Source organism: Panthera pardus, unplaced genomic scaffold (assembly GCF_024362965.1).
Source record: "Panthera pardus isolate Hobbes unplaced genomic scaffold, ASM2436296v1 HiC_scaffold_27, whole genome shotgun sequence".
Lineage (NCBI taxonomy): Eukaryota > Metazoa > Chordata > Mammalia > Carnivora > Felidae > Panthera > Panthera pardus.
This window is the reverse complement of record NW_026526843.1, coordinates 44411469-44432650: the sequence shown is the minus strand read 5'-3', so window position 1 is coordinate 44432650 and position 21182 is coordinate 44411469. Positions and strand designations below refer to the sequence as shown.

Sequence of the window (21182 nt, the reverse complement as noted above, 5' to 3'; positions counted from 1 at the left end):
AACTGTTTATAAAAAAAGAAATTGCAGCGTAAGTATATTATTCAGAAATATGGAGATAAATACTAGAAGAAACCAAAAACGTTTATGGTAGTTGCCTTTGGAGGATGAGAATGTGGAATGGCAAGGCAGACTGAGATTTTTAATAATAAACTTTTTGCACTATTGGATTAAAAAAATTTACAGGTATCCATTTGATAAAAATGAGCTAAGAACAAAAGACACACACACAGACATTGTGAGGACAAGTCAAAAGAGATTCTGCTATATTGGATGTGCCAGGATTGTGAATTTTTGACAAGGTAGCTAGATGATTTTAATGCAGGTAGTCTGCTGGCAGCTAGCAAAATTTGAGAATACTACTATATCCAATGTTAAAATCATTTACCAATGAATTGTGATATAATCCCTGTACTGCTGTGTTCCTTTTGGAGTGTTAAGTTTCAGTTGCTAAAAAATGAAATTATGTGCTCAGGCTTACATATTCAATCAGAGACAGAACTGGAGCAAGAATTGAGGCCTTCTGACTTGATAATGTACTGGCTTTTTAAAAAAATTTCTATTATATGTTGTGGGTACCAAAATCAGTAAGATGAATTCTTTGTTTTGTAAAAGGCAAGTCTAATGGGGTAATTATAATGTCTGAAAAGTATATTAATTAAAAATTTACAAAGCATTTTCCCACATTTCTTGTCAGTGTTAAAACTACAGTATAACATGGAAAGAGGGACCTTCTCCACAGTTTGGCAGGGAACATAGTGAGGATTCAACTCAGCAGAGACTCTGGAAATCAAAGAGGTTTTGTTACCTTGAGGATTCCAACCCACCAGCAGCAGTGAGGCCCTTAGGGGAGTGCAGGACCCATGAGAAGAAGCACAGTGCACATCAAACATAGTATTACTCAAGGTAAAGTGGCACCCACCTCTTAGCTTTCAGGACTTATTCCTGACACAAATGAGACTTCCTTCAGCCCTCCCCCAGAGTTCTGTTTCTGTTACTGCAGGTCAGAGGGTAGGAGTCAGCTCAATACAGCTCACATACTCAGTACCTCATCTGATCTTCTCCACAGCCCTGGAAGAGAAGTTTTATCCCCATTTCACAGATGACAAGACTGTTACAGAAATGGATCTGTAATAACTCAAGTTAATTCCTCCAGTTTTGAGTCCCAGAGGGAATGTGAATATAACACATCATTCACATCGTGCCAAAGTAATTTTAAGTGTCTCCACTGCCTTCATAAACTCACTGAACTGTTATTTTGATTGCTTTGTATGTGTTTTCCCATTTTTACATCTTTTATTATTTATTTTATGGCAAAAGTAATCTATGTTTTTTCAGGAAAAAAGCAGATAAGAGAAGATAATCTCTTCCATTGCCACTACACAGAGAAAGCCACCATTTCTCTTTTGATATACTCAGTTTTCCCTACTCATGGATGTATTATGTAACTATTTTTTTTTCAAAAATGGGCTGATGCTGTATATGCGGTTCTGAAAACTGTTTTTTTATTATTATTTTACAATGTACCATGAACATATTTTCCATGCACATGGGTGAAAGTTCCCTACTTAAAGACAGAGTGCTGCAGTTGGGTGAAGGCTGCTGGTAACCGAGAGTGACACCTAAAGCAAAGTATCAGCATAAGGTTAAAGCACACAGCCTGGCAAATGCCTACCAGGGAAAGCAGGGTCAGCAATATTCTCACGAGAGAAATCAGAATTGAAGGCCAAAGGCATTAAACATATGGGACATCTTCTAAGTCCTTCTGGCCCCTACCTCCACCCCTCATTCCTCTGACACCCCGTTGCCCCCTTGGGGCAAAGGGATCCTGTACATCTCTTTGCATCCAATGAAAACCACCCATTTTCTGTTTTTTCCTTAGCTCTTCCTGAGCCCTTGACACATCTCCACATTCTCTCATCATTTCCTCACTGCCCAAGTGCCTTTCCTGTAAGTCCTCCTGATAGTCCTTGGGGGAATCGTCTGTCCCCCTGTCCGTTTTTCTTTTTGCTTTCCTAGGCACATAATCTTCAGCTGGGCGCTTTTCGGCAGCCCGCGACTCACTCTCAGCCTTTGTCAGGGATTCTGGCTTGCCCTCACTGTGTGGTTTTCCCTCATTTTCAGACTTGCCCTGCTTTTCTTGCTTTTTCTCATCTTCTGGTTGTCCCTCATCATCTGGCTGTCCCTCATTCTGGAGCTTTCCCTCATGCCCTGGCTTTCCCTTCACTTTCAGCTTTTCTTCCTCATCTGATTTTCCTTCATCTTCTGTATCTACTTCATCTTCTGGCTTTCCCTCATTTTTGAGGTTTCCTTCATTTTCTGGCTTTCGTTCATTTTCTTTGTAGACCTTTTCCATGTTGAGATTCTCCCTCCTTTGCCTGTCCTAGGAGACAAAAAGGAGAACTTAGGTTGTATAATATAGTTCCTAAAAATATTTGCCTTTATGATTTAGAGTTTTCCTTACCCTACCCAAATTACAGGTGCACTCTTACCTATATATTTTTCCCTTTCCTCCCCACTTCCACATGTTTACATGAGCCAGCCTTACAGAAACTTTCACAGGTGCTTCTCTCTACATTTAAGTGGGGTGTGCTGAGAACTGTATAAGAGCAGATTTGTCCCTAAACTTTGCTCTGGCCTTAGCAATGCCCAGGACAATTTTAAATGGGTAGTCCCAACTCACACTGACCTGCAGGAATCCTGGCCAGTTTCTTTTTTTCCTTGCCTGCAGTTGTAAGACTTCTAGAACTGCAGATATAACAGATAATGGCCAGTTCTCAGATTTCAGAGCTATTCTTTTTTTTTTTTTTTTTTTTTTTTTTTTTTTTTTTTTTTTTTTTTTTTCTTTTTTTTTTTTTTTTTTTTAATATATGAAATTTACTGTCAAATTGGTTTCCATACAACACCCAGTGCTCATCCCAAAAGGTGCCCTCCTCAATACCCATCACCCACCCTGCCCTCCCTCCCACCCCCCATCAACCCTCAGTTTGTTCTCAGTTTTTAACAGTCTCTAATGCTTTGGCTCACTCCCACTCTAACCTCTTTTTTTTTTTTTTTCCTTCCCCTCCCCCATGGGTTTCTGTTATGTTTCTCAGGATCCACATAAGAGTGAAACCATATGGTATCTGTCTTTCTCAGAGCTATTCTAATATCTTCAAGGGGCTTCACAGATGCCATGCCTCTTGTCTCTCACTTCTTTGTTCTTACCTTGGTCCTCACCAGCCATAAAGCACCATGTTCCTTCCCTTAGGGTCCTGACATAGGCCATGTATTCTGAGACTGCAGTAGGGTGGCTTGGAGGAAGGTTGTCCTCCCCAACCTCTGCTCAAGCTTAAGTCACTGCTACTCCCAGGGGTCCTGGGACAGTTACCTTCTCCCACTGACCTGCACTGATACTGCAGGTCTTTCCTTTTCTTGTTTGGGTTGGTGCCTACAACTACCGACCTGAAGACCTATAAAGAGACAAGAGACAGATGGTAAATGAGAAGTGAATGACTGGCAACTGAGACGCTGTTTCTTTTCACACTATAGTTGTCAACACTTTCCCAACTCGTGCCACCCCCCCCATCCTTTTCCTTGCTTCCCGGATCCCCCTTTACAGCCCTTCCCTAATACCTCCATTTTCTACCACTGGGCAATGGCAGAGAACAATTATTTCCAAAGAGTTACTATGTTTCTGAATCTTCCTCCCAAATTTATATCTGATTTGTTCTTGCACTAAAATGAGTGAGGTTCAGGACAGTGATGTTCAGAAGGCAGATCCTGCTGGGCTCAGGTATCTGCCTTCCCAACCCCCCACTCCAGGGTGCCCACATAGCACAAAGTCCATCACGTTTCTGAAAATGATGAAGATAGAGTCAGGAGGCAGGACTGAAACGTCCAGAGCATTCCTGACACCCCTTGCCTCTCTACATACGAAGAATACCACGTTTTCCTACAATGCAAGAGACAAATTATTTCCAAATTCAGTAGATTTGGCTCATCTTATCTCCTGTTAGTGTTCTTTAGTTTAGAAGCCACTCCTCCCCAACAGGGAGCTGCAGACTGAACCTCTGTCTCCCTTCTTTGCAGCACCTCCTCCCCCCTCCCCCGCTACCTGCAGGCCATCATTTTCGGCTACAAAATGGACGGAAGTTGGAGAAAAGATGCAAATAACACAGGCCCTCCCCACCTTTGGCTCACAGGCTGTGCCATCCTCCAGCTGCTCGGCAGAGATCAGGCTATTTCCTCCTCATCGTCATCCCCCTCCCCCGGCCGTCTCCGCCAGACGTCTCTGGATAACCTGCCTCCTAGGAGATCCCAGTTGGTACCCAGTCTCAACCCCTTGTCCCTCTCCACCTCCTCCCGCCAAGCCCTGGATTTCTTGTACCAAATATATACCCATTGGGAAAAGAAGGGATAGAGAGAATCCAGTCCTGGACCCGCTCGGGTCTTTGCCCTTTGCCATCCCCCACCCCAGGGGTCTGCAGGTGCCTGTGGATTTGTAGCCCTTCCAGAGAGATGCCTCCGTCTCCTCACATTTCTTTCTGCCATAAGCCCACATTTATCCGGGGAAATAAGAGTTGGTACCCAGACCTCTCCCTGAACACTCATACAATTTCCTGCGCCAGAATGAATGGTGGTGGGAGGGGGTGGCATCTGGAAAGCAGACAGGATCCTTTGTAGCCTCTATCAGTTACCATCCCTACCCCAGTGCACCACCCCCCGCCCCCCGCAACTTCTCCTCTGGTTGTACCGACCTGCAGGGCTATAGGGCAGCTGCCCTCTGTCCCTCAGTCTGAAATCTTTCTCCACGGAAATAGGGAGCTGGTACCTGGAGGAGAGGGACTTCTGCACACGTAGGCCTCTGATCACGTGAAGAATACGTCACCAGTGGGCTCGGGTCCCTAGTTCCCCTCCCACCAGCAGAAAGTGCGTCAGGAGCCAGCCCACTTCTTACCTTCACTAGCCCCCTTCCGCCTCGCTCTGCTTAAGTCCCCTCCTCTCACCGTTTGAGCCCCTGTCACTCATTTTGGTCTTTGCTATTCCCAAAGATCAAATGTGGCCCCTTCTCCCTGTGGTATGTGTTTGTTCTGTTTTATCAAGGAAGAGCTACATTTTCTCCTAGCGCAACTGGTCACTGGTACATTTCTGAGGATTGTTTTTTCTTTCTCTCCTTTGATCTCAGAGCACCTACCCCGTCCCGTCAATCTACTCAACTTAGCCACTGATTTTCGTTTCTCCTCTCCTCCAGATCTTCACATAACAGGTACATGATGGATTGCCAGGTAGGGAAACAGATAGTTGAAGTGGGGATTTTATTTTCTTCTAAATATTTTTTTTCAGTTTTATTTAATTTGCTCCCCTCAGCATGGGTTATTCTTATAAGCAAAAATTAAATAAAGCTATTTTCATTTGGGGCAAAGAATGTGTTTAGGATAGAAAAAAAAACAACAAGTTTCCAAAATTAAGTTCATTGCATTAATTTTTACTGTATGGAAAATGGCTTGAACTGGCTATACACAAAATATTTTTTTGTAATTTTCATAAATAGGTAGTTCTTCCATGTTCTACTAAAAATACATGTATTTATTGTGCCTAAACAATCACTGAGTGTTAAGTAGACTTGCTGAAATCTGATGGCGGACACAATATCAATCTTGAACATTTGGTCCATGGCTATTTTCATTCAGAAGTTTAGCTGTTGTGGAAAGGCGGCTGAGGATCTGAGGGATGCAGATATGGTCTGATTTTCCCTGCCCTTCCAAGAAGCGGGGAATATGCAGTTTCCAGATCCCCTTCTCACCTTCCAGAGCCTCTCATCCTTTGCATTCAGGCACCTGACTATTGCTTACTCCAAAACGAACATGGAGAGATGACCATGGTAGTGACCTGAGTAAATGTCTTTGGATCCTTCCCTCCTTCTTCCAAATTCTCACAGAAGTAAGTCAACCCCAGCAGAGATGGGAATGCTATCCTAACAACTGAAAACAAAGACACATCCCTTCCACCCCCCTGCAGTGGAAGGTTTCTATAAAACCCAGAGAAATGATTGCTTTAGGGAGAGCCTCCATACCTGCCTGTTCTCTGCCCTTATTCAGAGTGTCCAAGTGGAAGTTTCTTTGACCCTGTCTGCTGCCTACTGCTTGACTTAGGAGGTGATGCTTGATGGGTTTCTAAATTGCAGTATCTTCACCAGAGCACCTAGGAAGCACCAAAGCACCTTGCATGCTGCAAGGTGTCTGCTTCCCAGTTCATACCCATCCTGTGCCCTCTGAGCCAGGTTTGGTTCAGTGTCTAAGGAAGTCTGACATGGTGACTGTACTGATTTACGTAGACCATGCATTCTCAACTGATGAAGTCTTGGACCACCTAAAATGGTATGCAAGGTTGCATATGCTTAGAAAGTACTAGAGTATGTGCACTTATGAAAAGATCTGTACCTAGGAACCAGAGAAACCCTGATACATGAGCAGATTGACATCATGGAAAAGCAGAAGCTACAGGTAGAGAAAAGATATAGAGGAGATGGAGAAGAAGCTACTTGGGAGTGAGAAAAGGAAAAGACAAATAGAAGCTGACCTATGTTGGGAATGCAAATTGGTGCAGCCACTCTGGAAAACAGAGTGGAGGTTCCTCAAAAAATTAAAAATAGACCTACCCTATGAGCCAGCAATAGCACTGCTAGGAATTTACCCAAGGGATACAGGAGTACTGATGCATAGGGGCACTTGTACCCCAATGTTTATAGCAGCACTCTCAACAATAGCCAAATTATGGAAGGAGCCTAAATGTCCATCAACTGATGAATGGATAAAGAAATTGTGGTTTATATACACAATGAAGTACTACGTGGCAATGAGAAAGAATGAAATATGGCCCTTTGTAGCAACGTGGATGGAACTGGAGAGTGTTATGCTAAGTGAAATAAGTCATACAGAGAAAGACAGATACCATATGGTTTCACTCTTATGTGGATCCTGAGAAACTTAACAGAAACCCATGGGAGAGGGGAAGGAAAAAAAAGAGGTTAGAGTGGAAGAGAGCCAAAGCATAAGAGACTCTTAAAAACTGAGAACAAACTGAGGGTTGATGGGGGGCGGGAGGGAGGGGAGGGTGGGTGATGGGTATTGAGGAGGGCACCTTTTGGGATGAGCACTGGATGTTGTATGGAAACCAATTTGACAATAAACTTCATATATTGAATAAATAAATAAATAAATAAATAAATAGAGAAAAGGAAAAAAAAAAAAAACATCCTAGAAGCTGACCTATGTTAAAGTGAGAGCACTTTCTCCTTGGATTCCAGCATTCTTAACTAGAGAACCGTCTTAATCCTCTGGAATTATATTCAAAATGATGTGCATGTGTGTGTGGTTGGGAGCGATATGTACATTGTTACCGGGTGTGTATATTTGCCTAGGATAGGATCCACTAGTATCATAAGATGTTCAGACGAGTATGCAATATAAAAACAAGTGAAGGCCAACTGCCCTAGAGAATATACTTTTATAAATATCTTTTTTTTCAAATAGGACTCTATTTTTAGGAGAAATTAACATAACATAAAAATTAGTTATTTTAAAGTGTATAACTCAATGACATATAGTACATTCACAATGTTGTGAAACCGTCTCCTCTATTCCATTCCAAAATAATTTGCATTAACTCTGAAGGAGACCCCAAACCCATTAAGCAGTCACTACCAATTTTTCCCTTTTACTGGTTCCTAGCAATGACTAATCTGCTTTGTCTCCATGGAATTATCCAATTTAGATATTTCATATAAATGGAATCATGCAATATGTGACCTTTCATGTTTGGCTTCTTTCACTTAGCATAATATATTCAAGGTCCATTCACATTGTAGTATGTATAGTATTTCATTCCTTTTTATGGCTGAATAATATTTAATTGTATGCCCATATTGTATTCTGTTTAGCCATTCAATATTGATGGATATTTGGGTTATTTCCATGTTTCTACCATTATAAGTGCTGCCTTAAACACTTCTGTATAAGTGTTTGTGTGGGTGTATGTTTTTATTTCTCTTGGGTAATATTTAAGAATGGAATTGCTGGGTCATGTGGTAATTCTATGTAAAACTTTTTCAGGAACTGCCAAACTGCTCCACAGTGGCTGCAACATTTTGCACTCCTACCACCAATATATTAGGGTTCCAATTGCTCTCCATTCTCAAAGACAACTGTTAATTTTCACTTTTTTTATTTTTGCATTTTCCTAATGACTAATAATATTAAGCATCTTTTCTTGTATTTATCAGATATTTATCGATCTTCTTTGGAGAAATATCTATTCAAGACCCTTTTCCATTTTTTAAATTGGCTTGCTTGTCATTTTCTTATTGAATTATAAGAGTTCCTCATATATTCTGGATACAAAACCCTTTTCAGATATATGATTTGCAAATATTTTCTTCCATTCTGTGGATTGCTTTTTTACTTTCTTGAAAGTGTCTTCTTATCCACAGAAGTTTTTAATTTTTATGAAGTCCAATTTATATGTTTTTCTTTTTTGTTGTTCTTCTTTTTGATGTCATATCTAAAACTTCATTGCCAAATTCAAGGACATGAAGATTTATACCTTTGTTTTCTTTCAAGAGTTTTAAAGTTTATCTCATATATTTAGCTCTTTGATACATTTTGAGTTAATTTTTGTATATTGTGTGAGTTTATTTTTTTAAATGACTTTATACAATTTAAAGGTTCTTTTGATTGCAGAACACAACACACTGTCACAAAAATAGATAGAAGGCAGAACCCTTTGTTACTTATAGCTCCAAAAGAGAGAAAGTTAGTTGCCAAGCAGAGCTACAGGCATTACACCTGAATAACAGCTAGTTGGATCTCTCAAGGGCAGTTTATGTATTACAAATTAGGTGGGGCTAGCTACATTTTTCTGGACCTTTGAGGATTGGCTAATTTGAATAATTTCTCAGGCTCCAGGGCATAGAGGCTGTTCTTAGTTGTCTGGAACCTGGCCCATGGGCTAATAGGGCTTGTGCATAGTGTCCCAGAGTGTGAATGCATGATCTGGGAAGTGGTAGAAGTGTATACTTTATCATCTGTTCATGAAGGGCAACTAACCAGCCTCTAGCCAGGGCCTCACAATTGACTCGACAGCATTTTTACAAAAATAAAATAAAATAAAATAAAATAAAATAAAATAAAATAAAAATAAAAATAAAAAAGATGATGTAGTTGATGACTAGATGTCTTGACATCCATCTTGAACTCCATTGTTGGGATATTTGAGTGGCTCAAATAGTAAAAAAGATTTACAGAGAGCAGGACATAAGTTGCCTTAAACAACATAAAAGACCTTTTATTATGAGAATAAAAAGGAAGAAAACAAGTAGAAGAATAAGAAGTTCTTATAGGCCAGACATAACCAAGGTAGATGAGGGGTGGTCTAGGAGGTAGTTGCCTCATGAGGCAAGCAATAATCTCCATTAATTTTTAAAATGGCATTAATAGTTATAACTTCTACAAGATTTCCCCTTTAGATATGGAAGTGTAGAAGTATACAGTATACCTTTTGGCAGAGAGAAAAACATATACCAGGGTCATGAACTAAATAAATAATGAACTGAAGAAATGTAATAGAATCCCCAATATCAAAGAAAGAAAAACAATAAATATATTGTGTTCAATTTGTCAGTATTTTAGGAAAGACAGCATATAGGCATTGTTGAAACGATGGTCTCAGTGTCTGAGGTGAAGTCTTCCCCTGTTTAGAGAGCAAAGTCATCTCCAATGTAAGATCTTTGACTGGGACCATGTTATCTGAAGAAACATCATTTCCAGTGGCAGGCTTCTGGATTGGGGTGATGTCATCTAGGATGTGGGACTGTGGTATTATTTACAAGTAGATACCTACTCGGGTTGATGTGAGTCATGTTTTCATGGTTCTGGTATTATAAGGAGGCTGGGATGTGTGTAGACTCTAAAGGCAATGTTGGGCCTGGAAGACTGACTTGCAAATTTCTTTTTTAATTATGATAAGTTATCATAATATAAAATTTTCCTTCTTAACCATTTTTTAGTACACATATCAGTGGCATTAAGTACACTCACATTGTTGTGCAACCATCACCACCATCCATCTCCAGAACTTTCTTTGTCTCCCCAAACTGAAATTTTGTACCCATTAAACTAACTCCCCTTGCCCCACTCTCTTTATGCCCTGGCAAGCACCATTCTGCTTTCTGTCCCTAAGTGTTTGACTACTTTAGGGATTTTGAATAAATGAAATCACGAATCTTTTTCTGTCTGGCTTATTTCACTTAGCATAATGTCTTCAAGTTTTATCCATATTGTAGCATGTGTCACAATTTCATTCCTTTTTAAGACTGAATAATGTTCCATTTTATGTATATACTACATTTTGTTTATCTATTTATCTGTCAATGGACATTTAGGTTGTTTCCAACTTTTTCTCCCAGTTTATCGAGAGATAATTCACACACATTAGTGTATAAGTTTAAGATAGCATGATGCTTTGATTTACATATATTGTGAAATGATTACCACAGTAAGCTTAGTGAACATTCATCATCTCATACAGGTACAATAAAAAAAAGAAAAGAATTTCTCCTTGTGATGAGAACACCTAGGATCTACTCTCTTAATAACTTTTCTATAAATCATACAGCAGTGTTAACTATAGTCATCACACTTTACATTACATCCCCATGACTTATTTATTTTATAAATGGAAATTTTTACCTTTTGACCACTTTTCTACAATTTTTCCCTCCCCTCACCCCCACTGCTGGTAACCACAAATCTGATCTCTTTTCCTATGAATTTGGTGGATTTAATGTATGTTATCAATGTTTTATAGCTTTCAATGTGCAGGTCTTGAATATCTTTGCCAAATTTATCCCTAAGTATTTCATATTTCTGATGCTATTGTAAATTATATTGTTTTAAATTTTAATCTGGCTGTTCATTGTTGTACAGGACTGAATATTTTCCCCCAAAATTCATGTCTACCCAGCACTTCAAAATGTGATCTTATTTGTAAATAAGGTCTTTGTGGATGTAATTAATTAAGAATTGAGATGAGGGGTGCCTGGCTGGCTCAGTTGGTAGAGCTTGGAACTCTTGATCTCAGGGTTGTGAGTTTGAGCCCCATGTTGGGCATAGAGATTACTTAAAAATAGAATATTAAAAAAAAGAGTTGAGAAATATCATAGTGGCTTAGGGTGGGCCCTAAATCCAATGGATGTATCCTTAGAAGAAACAAAGAACACATAGACAGACATACAGAAGAGAAGCAAAAATTAGAGTTAAAGTTGCCACAAGTCAAGGACTGTCTGAGGCCACTAGAAGCTGGAACAAGTAAGGAGGGATTCTTTTCTAGAGAATTTCAGAGAGAACATAGCACTACTTACACCTTGATTTGGACTTCTGGCCTACAAAACTATAAGAGAACACATTTCTGGGTGTTTTTTTTAAGCCACCAAGCTTATGGTAATTTGTTATAGCAGTCTCAGAAAATTAGAAAAACAACTAAATCTGTATTTCAATCTTGTATCCTGCAACCTTTCTGAACTTATTTATTAGCTCAAGTAGCTTTTTATATATTACATAGAATTACTACATAGATAATAGTTTTCTAGGAGTATTTTCTATTTCTTCCTTTGCAATCTGTATGACTTTTATTTCTTTCTCTTATTGTACTGACTAAAACTTCTGGTATAATTTTAAATATAATTTATGAAAGTGTTTATTTTGCTTCGTTTTTCATCTTAGGTGGGAAACATTTAGTCTTTACATACACATCATTATGTATAATTTTTGTAGATGTAGTTTATCAGGTTGAGGAAGGTCTCTTCTATATGTGGTTGCTGACTATTTTAATCAGTAATAATTCTTTCAATTTTAGCAAATGTTTTTTCATCACCCATTAAGATTATCGTATGTTTTTTTCTCTTTTATGTTAACGTAGTGAATTACAATGATTTTCTAATTTAACACTATCTTGAATCCTTGGGATAAACCTTACTTAGTAATGGTGTATTATGTTTTGTATATATAACTGAATTTTAAAAAGGGCAGGTGCCTGGATGGCTCAGACAGTTGAGTGCCTGGCTCAGGTCATGATCCGAGGGTCATGGGTTTGAGCCCCATGTCAGGCTCTGCACTGAGTGTGGAGCCTACTTAAGATTCTCTCTCTCTTGAGGAGAGCACCTTTTGGGATGAGCATGGGTGTTGTATGGAAACCAGTTTGAAAATAAATTTCATATTAAAAAAACATAAAAACAACCAAAAACCAAATATTCTCTCTCTCTCTCCCCTGCTCATGCTCTCTCTCTCTCTCTCTCAAAAAAAAATGAACATATATGTTCATGAAGGAGATTAGTTTATGGTTATCTTTCCTTGTAACATAATTGTCTGGTTAGTTATCCGAGTAATTTTAGCCTCATAGGGTGAGTTGGGAGCTATTCCTTCCTTTTCAATTTTCTAAAAGATTTTGAATAGAATTGGTATTATGTAATTCCTAAATGTTTGGTAGAATTACCAGTTAAGCCATCTTGACCTATGGTTTTCTTTAGAGGAAGTATTTTAAATAAAATTTCCATTTACTTTCATGGTGAGCATAGCTTAATGTATAAAATTGTCAAATCACTATGCTGTATACCTGAAACTAATATAACATTGGATACCAAAAATACTTCAAATAAAAAACTTTTTTTAAAGATTTCTGTTTATTTAATAGGTATAGAGCTTCCTTCTATTCTAATATGTATGTTCAGTGCTATAAATTTCTGCCCAAGTGGTGCTTTTGCCACATCTCACAAATTACTATTTGTTGAATTTTCATTTTCATTCAGTTCAAAATGCCTTATAATTTCCTCTTTGATTTCTTTCTTTGGTTATTTAGACATGTGCTGTTTGATGTTAGTTCAAATATTTGGGATTTTTCCAGATATCTTTCTGTTATTAGTTTCTCATTTAATTCCATTTTGCTCAGAAAACATATATTTTATGATATGAATCCTATTAAAATTTTTGAAACTTACTTTTTGGCCCTGAATATGGACTATCTTGGTAAGTGTTCCTTGTGCAAATGAAGCAAAGGTACATTCTACTGTTGTTGGTGGCAAGTTCTACAATTGTCAACTAGATAAGTTGTTTCATAGTGTTCTTCAAGCCATATATATTCTTGCTGATTGTCTACTTGTTCTATCAATATTTTAGAGAAGGTGTTGAAATCTCTGACTGTAATTGTGGATTTGTCTGCTTCCCTTGCAGTGCTATCAGTTTTTCCGTCATCTATTTTAAAGCACTGTAACATGTGAATGTTAACGATTGCTATGTCCTTTTGACAAACTTAGCACTTAAAATTATGTAATGACTTTCTATAACTGTAATATCCCTGGTATTATTACTATTTTTTTTAAATATTTATTTTCAGAGAGAAAGAGCAGGGGAGGGGCAGAGAGAAAGAGGGAGACAGAGAACCTCAAGCAGGATTTGCACTGTTTGTATACAGCCTGATGTGGGGTTCAAACCCACAAACTGTGAGATCATGACCTGAGCCAAAATCAAGAGTTGGATGCTTCACTGACTGAACCACCCAGGTGCCCCATCCCTGATACTATTCTCTTCCCTGAAATTTATTGTATCTGAATCAATATTGCCACTCAAGCTTTGTTTTGATTGATGTTAAGATTGCTCATTGTTTTTCCGTTCCTTGTAATCAATTTGTATCTTTAAATTTAAAATACGGTTTTTATAGGCAGCATATATTTGTCTTCCTTTTATATACAATCTGATAATATCTGGTTTATATTTGAGGTATTTAGACAATTTACATGAATGCAATTATTGATGTTGATTTGTTTGGGCTTAAATCAATCATCTTGCTATTTGTTTCCATTTGTCCCATCTGCTCTTTGTTCTTTTTCCTCTAACATTTTTCATTGACTATTTGAAGATTCCATTTTATCTCATATGTTGGCTCATCAGCTACAACTTTTTACATGATTGTTTTAAGGTTTATACATTTTTAACATTTCAGAATCTACCTTCAAGTGATATTAATGTATAGAATAAGAACTTCAAAATCCTGTACTTCTGTTAACCCTCTCCTGGTCTTTGTGCTGTTATTGACATACCTTTTACTTCTACATATGCTATAAATCCTACAATACACAGTAAGCTGGGGGCAATTAGAAGGCTCATATTTCAATTAACTTTCCCAACTCTCTGACGTTAAATAACTGAAAACTGTTGTTTCATGTATTTTGTCCCGGTTTTAGTTGTTTCAGTTAGGGAGGTAAATCCATACCGTTATTCCATTTTCACTTGAAGCATAAATATGGCTTTGTGTTTTAAATGATAGTTAATCATGAAGGATTTATTTCGCCTCTAACCAAAGTTTCCTATGCTACCTGGACTCCTGTAAGAGTCCAGTGTCTGTGTATTCTCCCTGCTCTGCCTGACTAGAAAGTTCAAATTTCACTGCTTTCTTTGGTCACATGGTGGCCTTTAAATTTATTTTCTGAATTTCCTTCAATTGAATTGAATTTTTGAAAACAAACAGTAATTATTTTTATTCAAAAGTTATGAAACATTATTTGCATTATTATCTCAATTTAAATAAGGATTCCAAGATGTACATACTTGTTTATCAGTTGCTGAATACCAGTAAATCCATACTTACTTTGTTGAATTTTTCATTCACCAGATACCTACTAGATGTGCATGATATGCTAAAACTCCAATGGCCCACCACATATCTATATCTCAAGCCTCTTTCTTGCACATCCTTTTTTTTTTTTTTTTTTTTTTGAGAACCAGGGTACAATCCCTAATCTCACTGCCTTCTCTTTATTAAAATTTTTAGGCACTTATGGGAATAATTTGTTCTTCTTTTCATGGACAATGGCCAGAAGGAGAAAAGGAGACTCACTACACAACACATAGAAATGATATAAATGGGCAAATATATGTCTGTTTCCCTTGAGGGAACCTAATGCTCTGTTTCCTTACTGGCTTTCGCTCACTTTCTGCTGGTTGTTTGTTACCTGAACGTTGTATAGGGAGCCTAACCACTCACATACTACTCCCTCAGATGTTCCTTCAGATCCAAACACTAACAACCAAGGGAAGCTGGTTAACAGCAGGGTCTCTCTTCAAAGACTAGGATCCTGAACTGATCCTTCTCTGAGGTTAACAAGGCAACTTGGATCTGCCTTACATGGAAGAGATGTACATTTTTCTAGGCATATACATGCTTAAACTTCTATTACAGTATGGCATGAGTTCATATGTGAGCTTCCACTTTTTCTTCAAGGCTGAAGAATATCCTTAGGCCAGTGAATCTAGGATGCTTCTGTTTTCCAGAAAATCTGGTGCTAATATTAACAATCAAGTTTAGGAAGTATGGTAGGGCATATGCTTATCTGTTCATCAGTTCACCTGCCCTTTCAACTCTAGCTTTTCTCTGTATGAACTTGTCTTGCATGAATGTGCCTTATATCTCAAGCACCTGGAGGAGGGAGGGCTTTGGAATTGCTTAGGCATCTGATTCATGATGTCTGGGGGTTGCCGTTACATGGTTTTCACCTGCCTATCCATTTTTTCCTTGGGTTTCATAACTGCTATTGTGACATTATATTCCAGAGCAGGGGTTGGCAATTTTTTTCTGTAAGGGCTAGATAATAAAATATGTACACTTTGCGGGCAGGCAAAACTGTTTCTTTCACAACTATTCAACTCTGCCACTGTAGTGCAGACAGTATGTAAATTCCTAAGTATGGCTGTATTCCAATAAGAACTTATTTATGGACACTAAGATTTGGATTTCATATAATTTTTACATGTCAAAAAATATTCTTGATTTTTTTTCAACCATTTAAAAACATGAAATTTATTCTTAGCTCATTGGACACAAAAATAATAGGCCAAATCTGGCTCTTAGATTGTGGTTTGCAAACTTCCATTTTAGAATCTGAACTTCTTTAAATTTTTTTATGTTTATATTACTTTTGAGAGAGAGAGAGACAGAGAGAGAGAGACAGAGAGACAGAGAGAGAAGGAGCAGAGAGAGGGAGACACGAGATCCAAAACAGGCTTGAGGCTCCAAGCTGTCAGCACAGAGCTCGATGTAGGGCTTGAACTCACAAACCGTGAGATCATAACCTGAGCTGGAGTTGGTGTTCAACAAACTGAGCCACCCAGGCACCCCTAGAATCCTAACTTCTAAGTTTATTTCCACAAGACTGTCTTCATATATAATATATATTTCACCTACATAGCACACTCCAAGGCAACTTCATTTCCCAAGTTCTATTGGAACTTAAACCCAACAGTCCTCCAATGGACTTCTCATAATTACCCACATTTGGGTATTCGTTGACATAATCTCCTGGCATTCAACTCAATGTAGGTTAATTCTTTATATTCCTAAATTTCAGGGGGCTGGAATGAGGAGGGACTGTCTCAGACTGAAAGTGAGCTGTGTTCCCTTACACATCCTGTATAGTCTAATGAACTAAGGGGGTTTCTTAGGAAAGAACTACACACCTACAGACATAGAGAACTAGACAGATAAGGTCTTTTCATGAAGCTAAAAAAGGAGAGGGAATTTACACTTTTATAGAAGAGTGAGGATTCACTTTATTGAGTGTTCTAGAAAAAAAAAAATCAGTGGGATTTCCTCACCTTGAGGACTCCTGAACTGATGTACTCAGGGGAGAAGATGGGAATGGGGCACAGTAGCAGAGGAATGGAAGTACTTACCTCTTAGTCTACTAGACTTGTTTGGGAGTATAGGGAAGAACTGGCTTTGGAAACTTCCTCAAATAGCTGAAAGGGATATCTAGAGTTGGGTCATGCACACATTCCAGTGGGAACAAGAACTTGGAGAAAGCTTACACTTATTGCTTCACCAAGTACACACAGCAGCCCTTGGAGTTATCATCATCTTTCTGATGAGTATGATTTTTAAAAAGACGTGTCTCTTATCACTATTAGTTTATACTTCTAAATAGAAATCCAGAGGTAAGCTAAAACAGATTCTGTCACAAGTTTTTGTGTAAGTGCCCACATTGTTTTTAAAGGTGGTTAAGCTCTTTCATTAGTAATGTGTTTAGTTCTGAAATGAAATATAGGTAAGAAAATTAAAATTATTCATAATTCTACCATAAAGAGATAAACACTTTAACTTTTTACTTTATATATTCTTAGACTGTCTTCGTATACAAAATATAAGACATCTGAAATAGAAAAGAATACAGAGAATGCCTTTTTAAACTGCTTTATTAACTTCACAATATATAATGAGCATCTTGCCATTCAATAGGGTAAGATTCCCTTGCTGACAGAATCTTACACATTGGGTCAAAATACAATATTCAATCAGAAGCGGTCATAGGAGACGCACAAGAAACATGTTAACACCAAAAGGTTTACAACAAAGGTACACTGAAAACATGTAAGTTTAGGTAGGTGTGTTTTCCTATTAACTTCAGAGAAAACATCAGAATTCAAGGCATAAGACAAAACTCATCATGATGGTCATGGTGAGGGGGGTCAGTACTAACTGCCCGCAGACTGTAACTGAATTGTTTTTCCCTCAGCTTTTCCATCAGCTGTCTCACCTCCTCCCTAATCCTTTCCATATTCTCTTCTCTCATTCTTGCCTGTGGCTCTCCAAGCCTCTGAATCATGTCCCATCTATACTGCAGGATGGGCTGCCTAACACGGAACCGCCTACGATTTACTCTAGGCACACAATATTCACCAGCTTCCAAAGGGTGGACCAAGGGCTCTCCTTTATTTGCAACTTGCTCCTCTTCATTCTTTTTTTCGTTTTCCTGGTTGGCATTTTCCATGTGGAGATTTTTTACTGCTTGCTCGTCTTTGGACGCCATTGCTCCTAAGAGACAAAAGAAAGAGAAGGATTTATCAGGACTGATCAGCACCGAGGACAGAGGCCCTACTAGGCACATTCCAAGATTCAGCCCTGGATCTCTTAGGCCTTTTTAAAATTTCATTTTTCCCACCTGAGAGGCTCCCTACGCCCTCTAGGGGGCCCCCAGTAAGAGCCCTACCCACTCCCAGCCGCTCCTCTCCCCTCCCTCGCGCAAAGCCCACCATTTTCCCTGCCGATCCAAGCCCAGGCCTCTGCGGGCACCAAGATGGAGGACGGGCTGTTTGGTGGGGCGGGGGATTTGGGGGTCTCAGGGCTTTCCACACGTTCCCCCCGCCCCCCCACTGTCCCCCACACCGACCTGGGCCTATCCTTGCAGTCTCCTCCTCCCGATTCTAGCCGCGAGTGCGCCGCTGCGACACTTAGACCCGCACACCTGCAGAGGGCGGGAGTAAGGGAGCGGGGACTGATGCAACCAGCGCTTGGGTCCAACCCGTCGCCACCCAGCCCTTCCTAGGCCCCGGGACCCTACGGCCGTCCCACCCCTACGCCAAGACGCCCCATGCCCCGCGCAGACCACCATTTTCTACACCAAGAAGGACGCGGGCGGGGCCGGGCGTGCAGGAGGCAGGTGTTTGCAAAGGGTCGTTGCCTCACAGCGGTCCAGCCTTCCACCCTACCATTTTCTGCGGCCAAACGCGGTCCGCAGCTGGGCGTGAGGCTGCGGTCCTTCCGCGGCTTCGCCCTCGGGCAGCTGGGACCCGAGGAGGGCTCCGCGGGCCGCGTGGGCTCTCCCACACCGAGCCCAGGGGACGCTCCCCCTCCTCCGGGTCCCTTACCTGCTCCCCCTCCGCCTCCTACCCTTTGGGGGTGCCCCTGTCCCGCACGCCCTCAGGGCCACCGGGAGCAGGTACCGAGAAGGGAGCGAGCGCCGGCCCAGTCTGACGCTAGAGCTAGGCGCTCGAGTCACCGTTGGCAGGTCACGTGAGGCCTTCGTCACCGCGAGCGGCACTACCCCCATCCCGCGCCCTTTGCTGCCCGCTAGGTGGCGCAGAGCTGATTGGTCTGCGCACCTTCCCTCTGCCGCCTCGTCCTTCGAAGCAACTCCAGGCTGGGCTCTGTGACTCTCCCTCTTTATATATTCCTGGGCTTTTCTCTGCTTGCCTGGTAAGGGCAGTATCTTCTCAGGGGTCTGTTGACCACTTCCAGTTCTTCTCTGGGGACTTGCTTCTTCCCCTTCTTTGCTCCAAGGATATGCTTTCTTCCACTTGCTGTCTTTTCTGCTACTAGTGCTCTCTCTCCATTTTCCCTCCACTTTTAAAATGTGTAGAAGAGGGGCGCCTGGGTGGCTCAGTCGGTTAAGCTTCCGACTTTGGCTCAGGCCATGATCTCATGGTCCGTGAGTTTGAGCCCCGCGTCGGACTCTGTGCTGACAGCTCAGAGCCTGGAGCCTGTTTCAGATTCTGTGTCTCCCTCTCTCTGACCCTCCCCCGTTCATGCTCTGTCTCTCTGTGTCTCAAAAATAAGTAAACATTAAAAAAATTTTTTAAATGCGTAGAAGAGATGAGTGAGGAAAAGAGCCCAGGAGAGTGGATTTTTAAAAATTCTTAATATCTGTTTTGTTCTTTTTATATTAAATCCTCCCAAATCAATATACTTTAGTTATTTTTATTTGAAAATAAGAATTAAAGTTGGGGGGGGGAACCCAACCATCTGTCTCTTCTGATAAGTCATTACATAAATATAGACTATACAGCCAGCTTCTTTTTTAGAACTTGGAAAAAAACAGGGCAGCTGATGGCTCCTCTTGTTAGGGGCCCCTAGATACCTGAAGCCCTTGCATGAGGTGAGCCAATTAGACCGTAGTGCAGCAGAGTCTTAATGAATTTTCAGAACTAAAACAATATCAAATATTAAAATTCCTTCATAAATTTAAAGTTCAAAAAGCAGTAAGTTTTTATTTACAAATCACATGATCATGTATTTAAAGAATCCTAAGGGATCTACAATAAGCCTACTATAGAACTAGTACTTTAATTTAGTGGGTTTGCAGTTATAGATAGATATTATAAAAATCCATTGTATTCCTGTGTTTTAGTGATGAATAATTGGAAATTGAAATTATTATCTATATATAATTATAATGATAAAATATATAATTTCATGATAGCTTCCAAAAAAGGTGAAATACTTAGGTATAAATTTGAAAAAACAAGGTCCTGGATCAGGAAATACAATACTGGTAAGCTAAATTCTCTCCAAATCAATCTATAAATTTAGTGTATTCAAAATCAAAATTTCAGCAGCCATATTTGTATACCTTGACAAAATTACCCTCAAATTTATATGTAAACGAGAAAGACCTAGTATAAACAAAATAATTTGAAAAAAAAACCCCACAAATGTGGAGAATTATACCATTTGATTTATAGACGTAAAATGTAATAAAAGTAGGGGCGCCTGGGTGGCTCAGTCGGTTAGGCATCCGACTTTGGCTTAGGTCATGATCTCCCTGTTTCTGAGTTCGGCCTGTGTCGGGCTCTGTGCTGACAGCTCAGAGCCTGGAACCTGCTTCAGATTCTGTGTCTCCTCCTCTCTGCCTCTCCCGTGCTCATGGTCTGTCTCTCTCTGTCTCTCAATAATAAATGAATGTTTAAAAAAAATTAAAGATGTAGTAAAAGTAGAGTAGTAATGGAATATACATAGAAATTGAATTTAAATTTAAAAATTTCTGCTCTGTGAAAGATATGGTTAAGAAACGAGGTGGGAAACCAAGAAAAAAATATGTGTAACCAACAAAATGTTTGTGTCCAGAAAATATATAAAGACCTTCTAAAATTCAAAATAAGGCAAGCAATGCAATGAAAAATGATCAAAAGATTTGAACAAGCATTTCAGAAAAGTACATGTACAAATCACCAAAGAGCTCATGGAAAGATGCTCAATGTTATTAATCATCAGGGAAAAGTAAAACAAACAAACAAAAAAAAACCAATTAAATACCACTACACAGCCATCAGAATTGCTAAAATTAAAAAGTCTGACAATCCCTAGTATTTTAGAGGATATGGAAGAACTGGAGCACTCATTCCTCATTCATTGTTGATGAGAAGTTCAACCATTTTGAAAGACTTTTTGACAGTTTCTTTAAAAGTTAAACTTACACTTACCATAAGTCCAAGAAATTTCACTCTTAGGAATTTTCCCAAACACAATTCAAACCATATTTCCTCAAAAATATTTGAATAAGAAATTTCATGGCAGTTTCATCTATGATAGCCCCAGACTGGATACAA

At 39.5% G+C, this 21182-nt stretch overlaps 3 protein-coding genes across 10 annotated transcripts in view; all 3 read right to left on the bottom strand.

Moving 5' to 3' along the window:
- The window catches only part of LOC109261388 (protein BEX1-like), a 166143-nt gene extending 147311 nt beyond the window's left edge, over nucleotides 1-18832 (bottom strand). The window contains exons 1-2 of one of the 2 annotated variants that reach the window (XM_053891394.1): nucleotides 18801-18830; nucleotides 18248-18322 (exon numbers count right to left, since the gene is read on the bottom strand). The gene's annotated coding sequence lies outside the window, so the exon portion shown is untranslated. Of the gene's footprint in view, nucleotides 1-18247; nucleotides 18323-18725 lie in introns of both variants that reach the window. The other variant, XM_053891395.1, reaches the window with a different exon arrangement.
- On the bottom strand, nucleotides 1481-4867 carry TCEAL5 (transcription elongation factor A like 5). 4 transcript variants are annotated; one of them, XM_019431815.2, is made up of 3 exons: nucleotides 4737-4867; nucleotides 3368-3449; nucleotides 1481-2380 (listed from the first exon to the last, which is right to left on the bottom strand). In XM_019431815.2, exon 3 carries the CDS (start codon nucleotides 2351-2353, stop codon nucleotides 1733-1735), a length of 621 nt encoding a protein of 206 aa, XP_019287360.2. In that variant the 5' UTR covers nucleotides 2354-2380; nucleotides 3368-3449; nucleotides 4737-4867; the 3' UTR covers nucleotides 1481-1732. The 4 variants fall into 4 exon arrangements, with proteins under 4 accessions (XP_019287360.2, XP_019287359.2, XP_019287361.2 ...); XM_019431814.2 differs by having other exon boundaries at nucleotides 3382-3449; XM_019431816.2 differs by lacking the exon at nucleotides 3368-3449 and having other exon boundaries at nucleotides 4737-4865.
- On the bottom strand, nucleotides 17256-18839 carry LOC109256475 (protein BEX1-like). 4 transcript variants are annotated; one of them, XM_019431810.2, is made up of 2 exons: nucleotides 18726-18839; nucleotides 17256-17892 (listed from the first exon to the last, which is right to left on the bottom strand). In XM_019431810.2, the coding sequence occupies exon 2, from the start codon at nucleotides 17885-17887 to the stop codon at nucleotides 17501-17503; it is 387 nt and encodes a 128-aa protein (XP_019287355.2). In that variant the 5' UTR covers nucleotides 17888-17892; nucleotides 18726-18839; the 3' UTR covers nucleotides 17256-17500. The 4 variants fall into 4 exon arrangements, with proteins under 4 accessions (XP_019287355.2, XP_019287358.2, XP_019287353.2 ...); XM_019431813.2 differs by lacking the exon at nucleotides 18726-18839 and adding an exon at nucleotides 18567-18670; XM_019431808.2 differs by lacking the exon at nucleotides 18726-18839 and adding an exon at nucleotides 18248-18327.
- Nucleotides 18840-21182: the final 2343 nt, after the last annotated feature.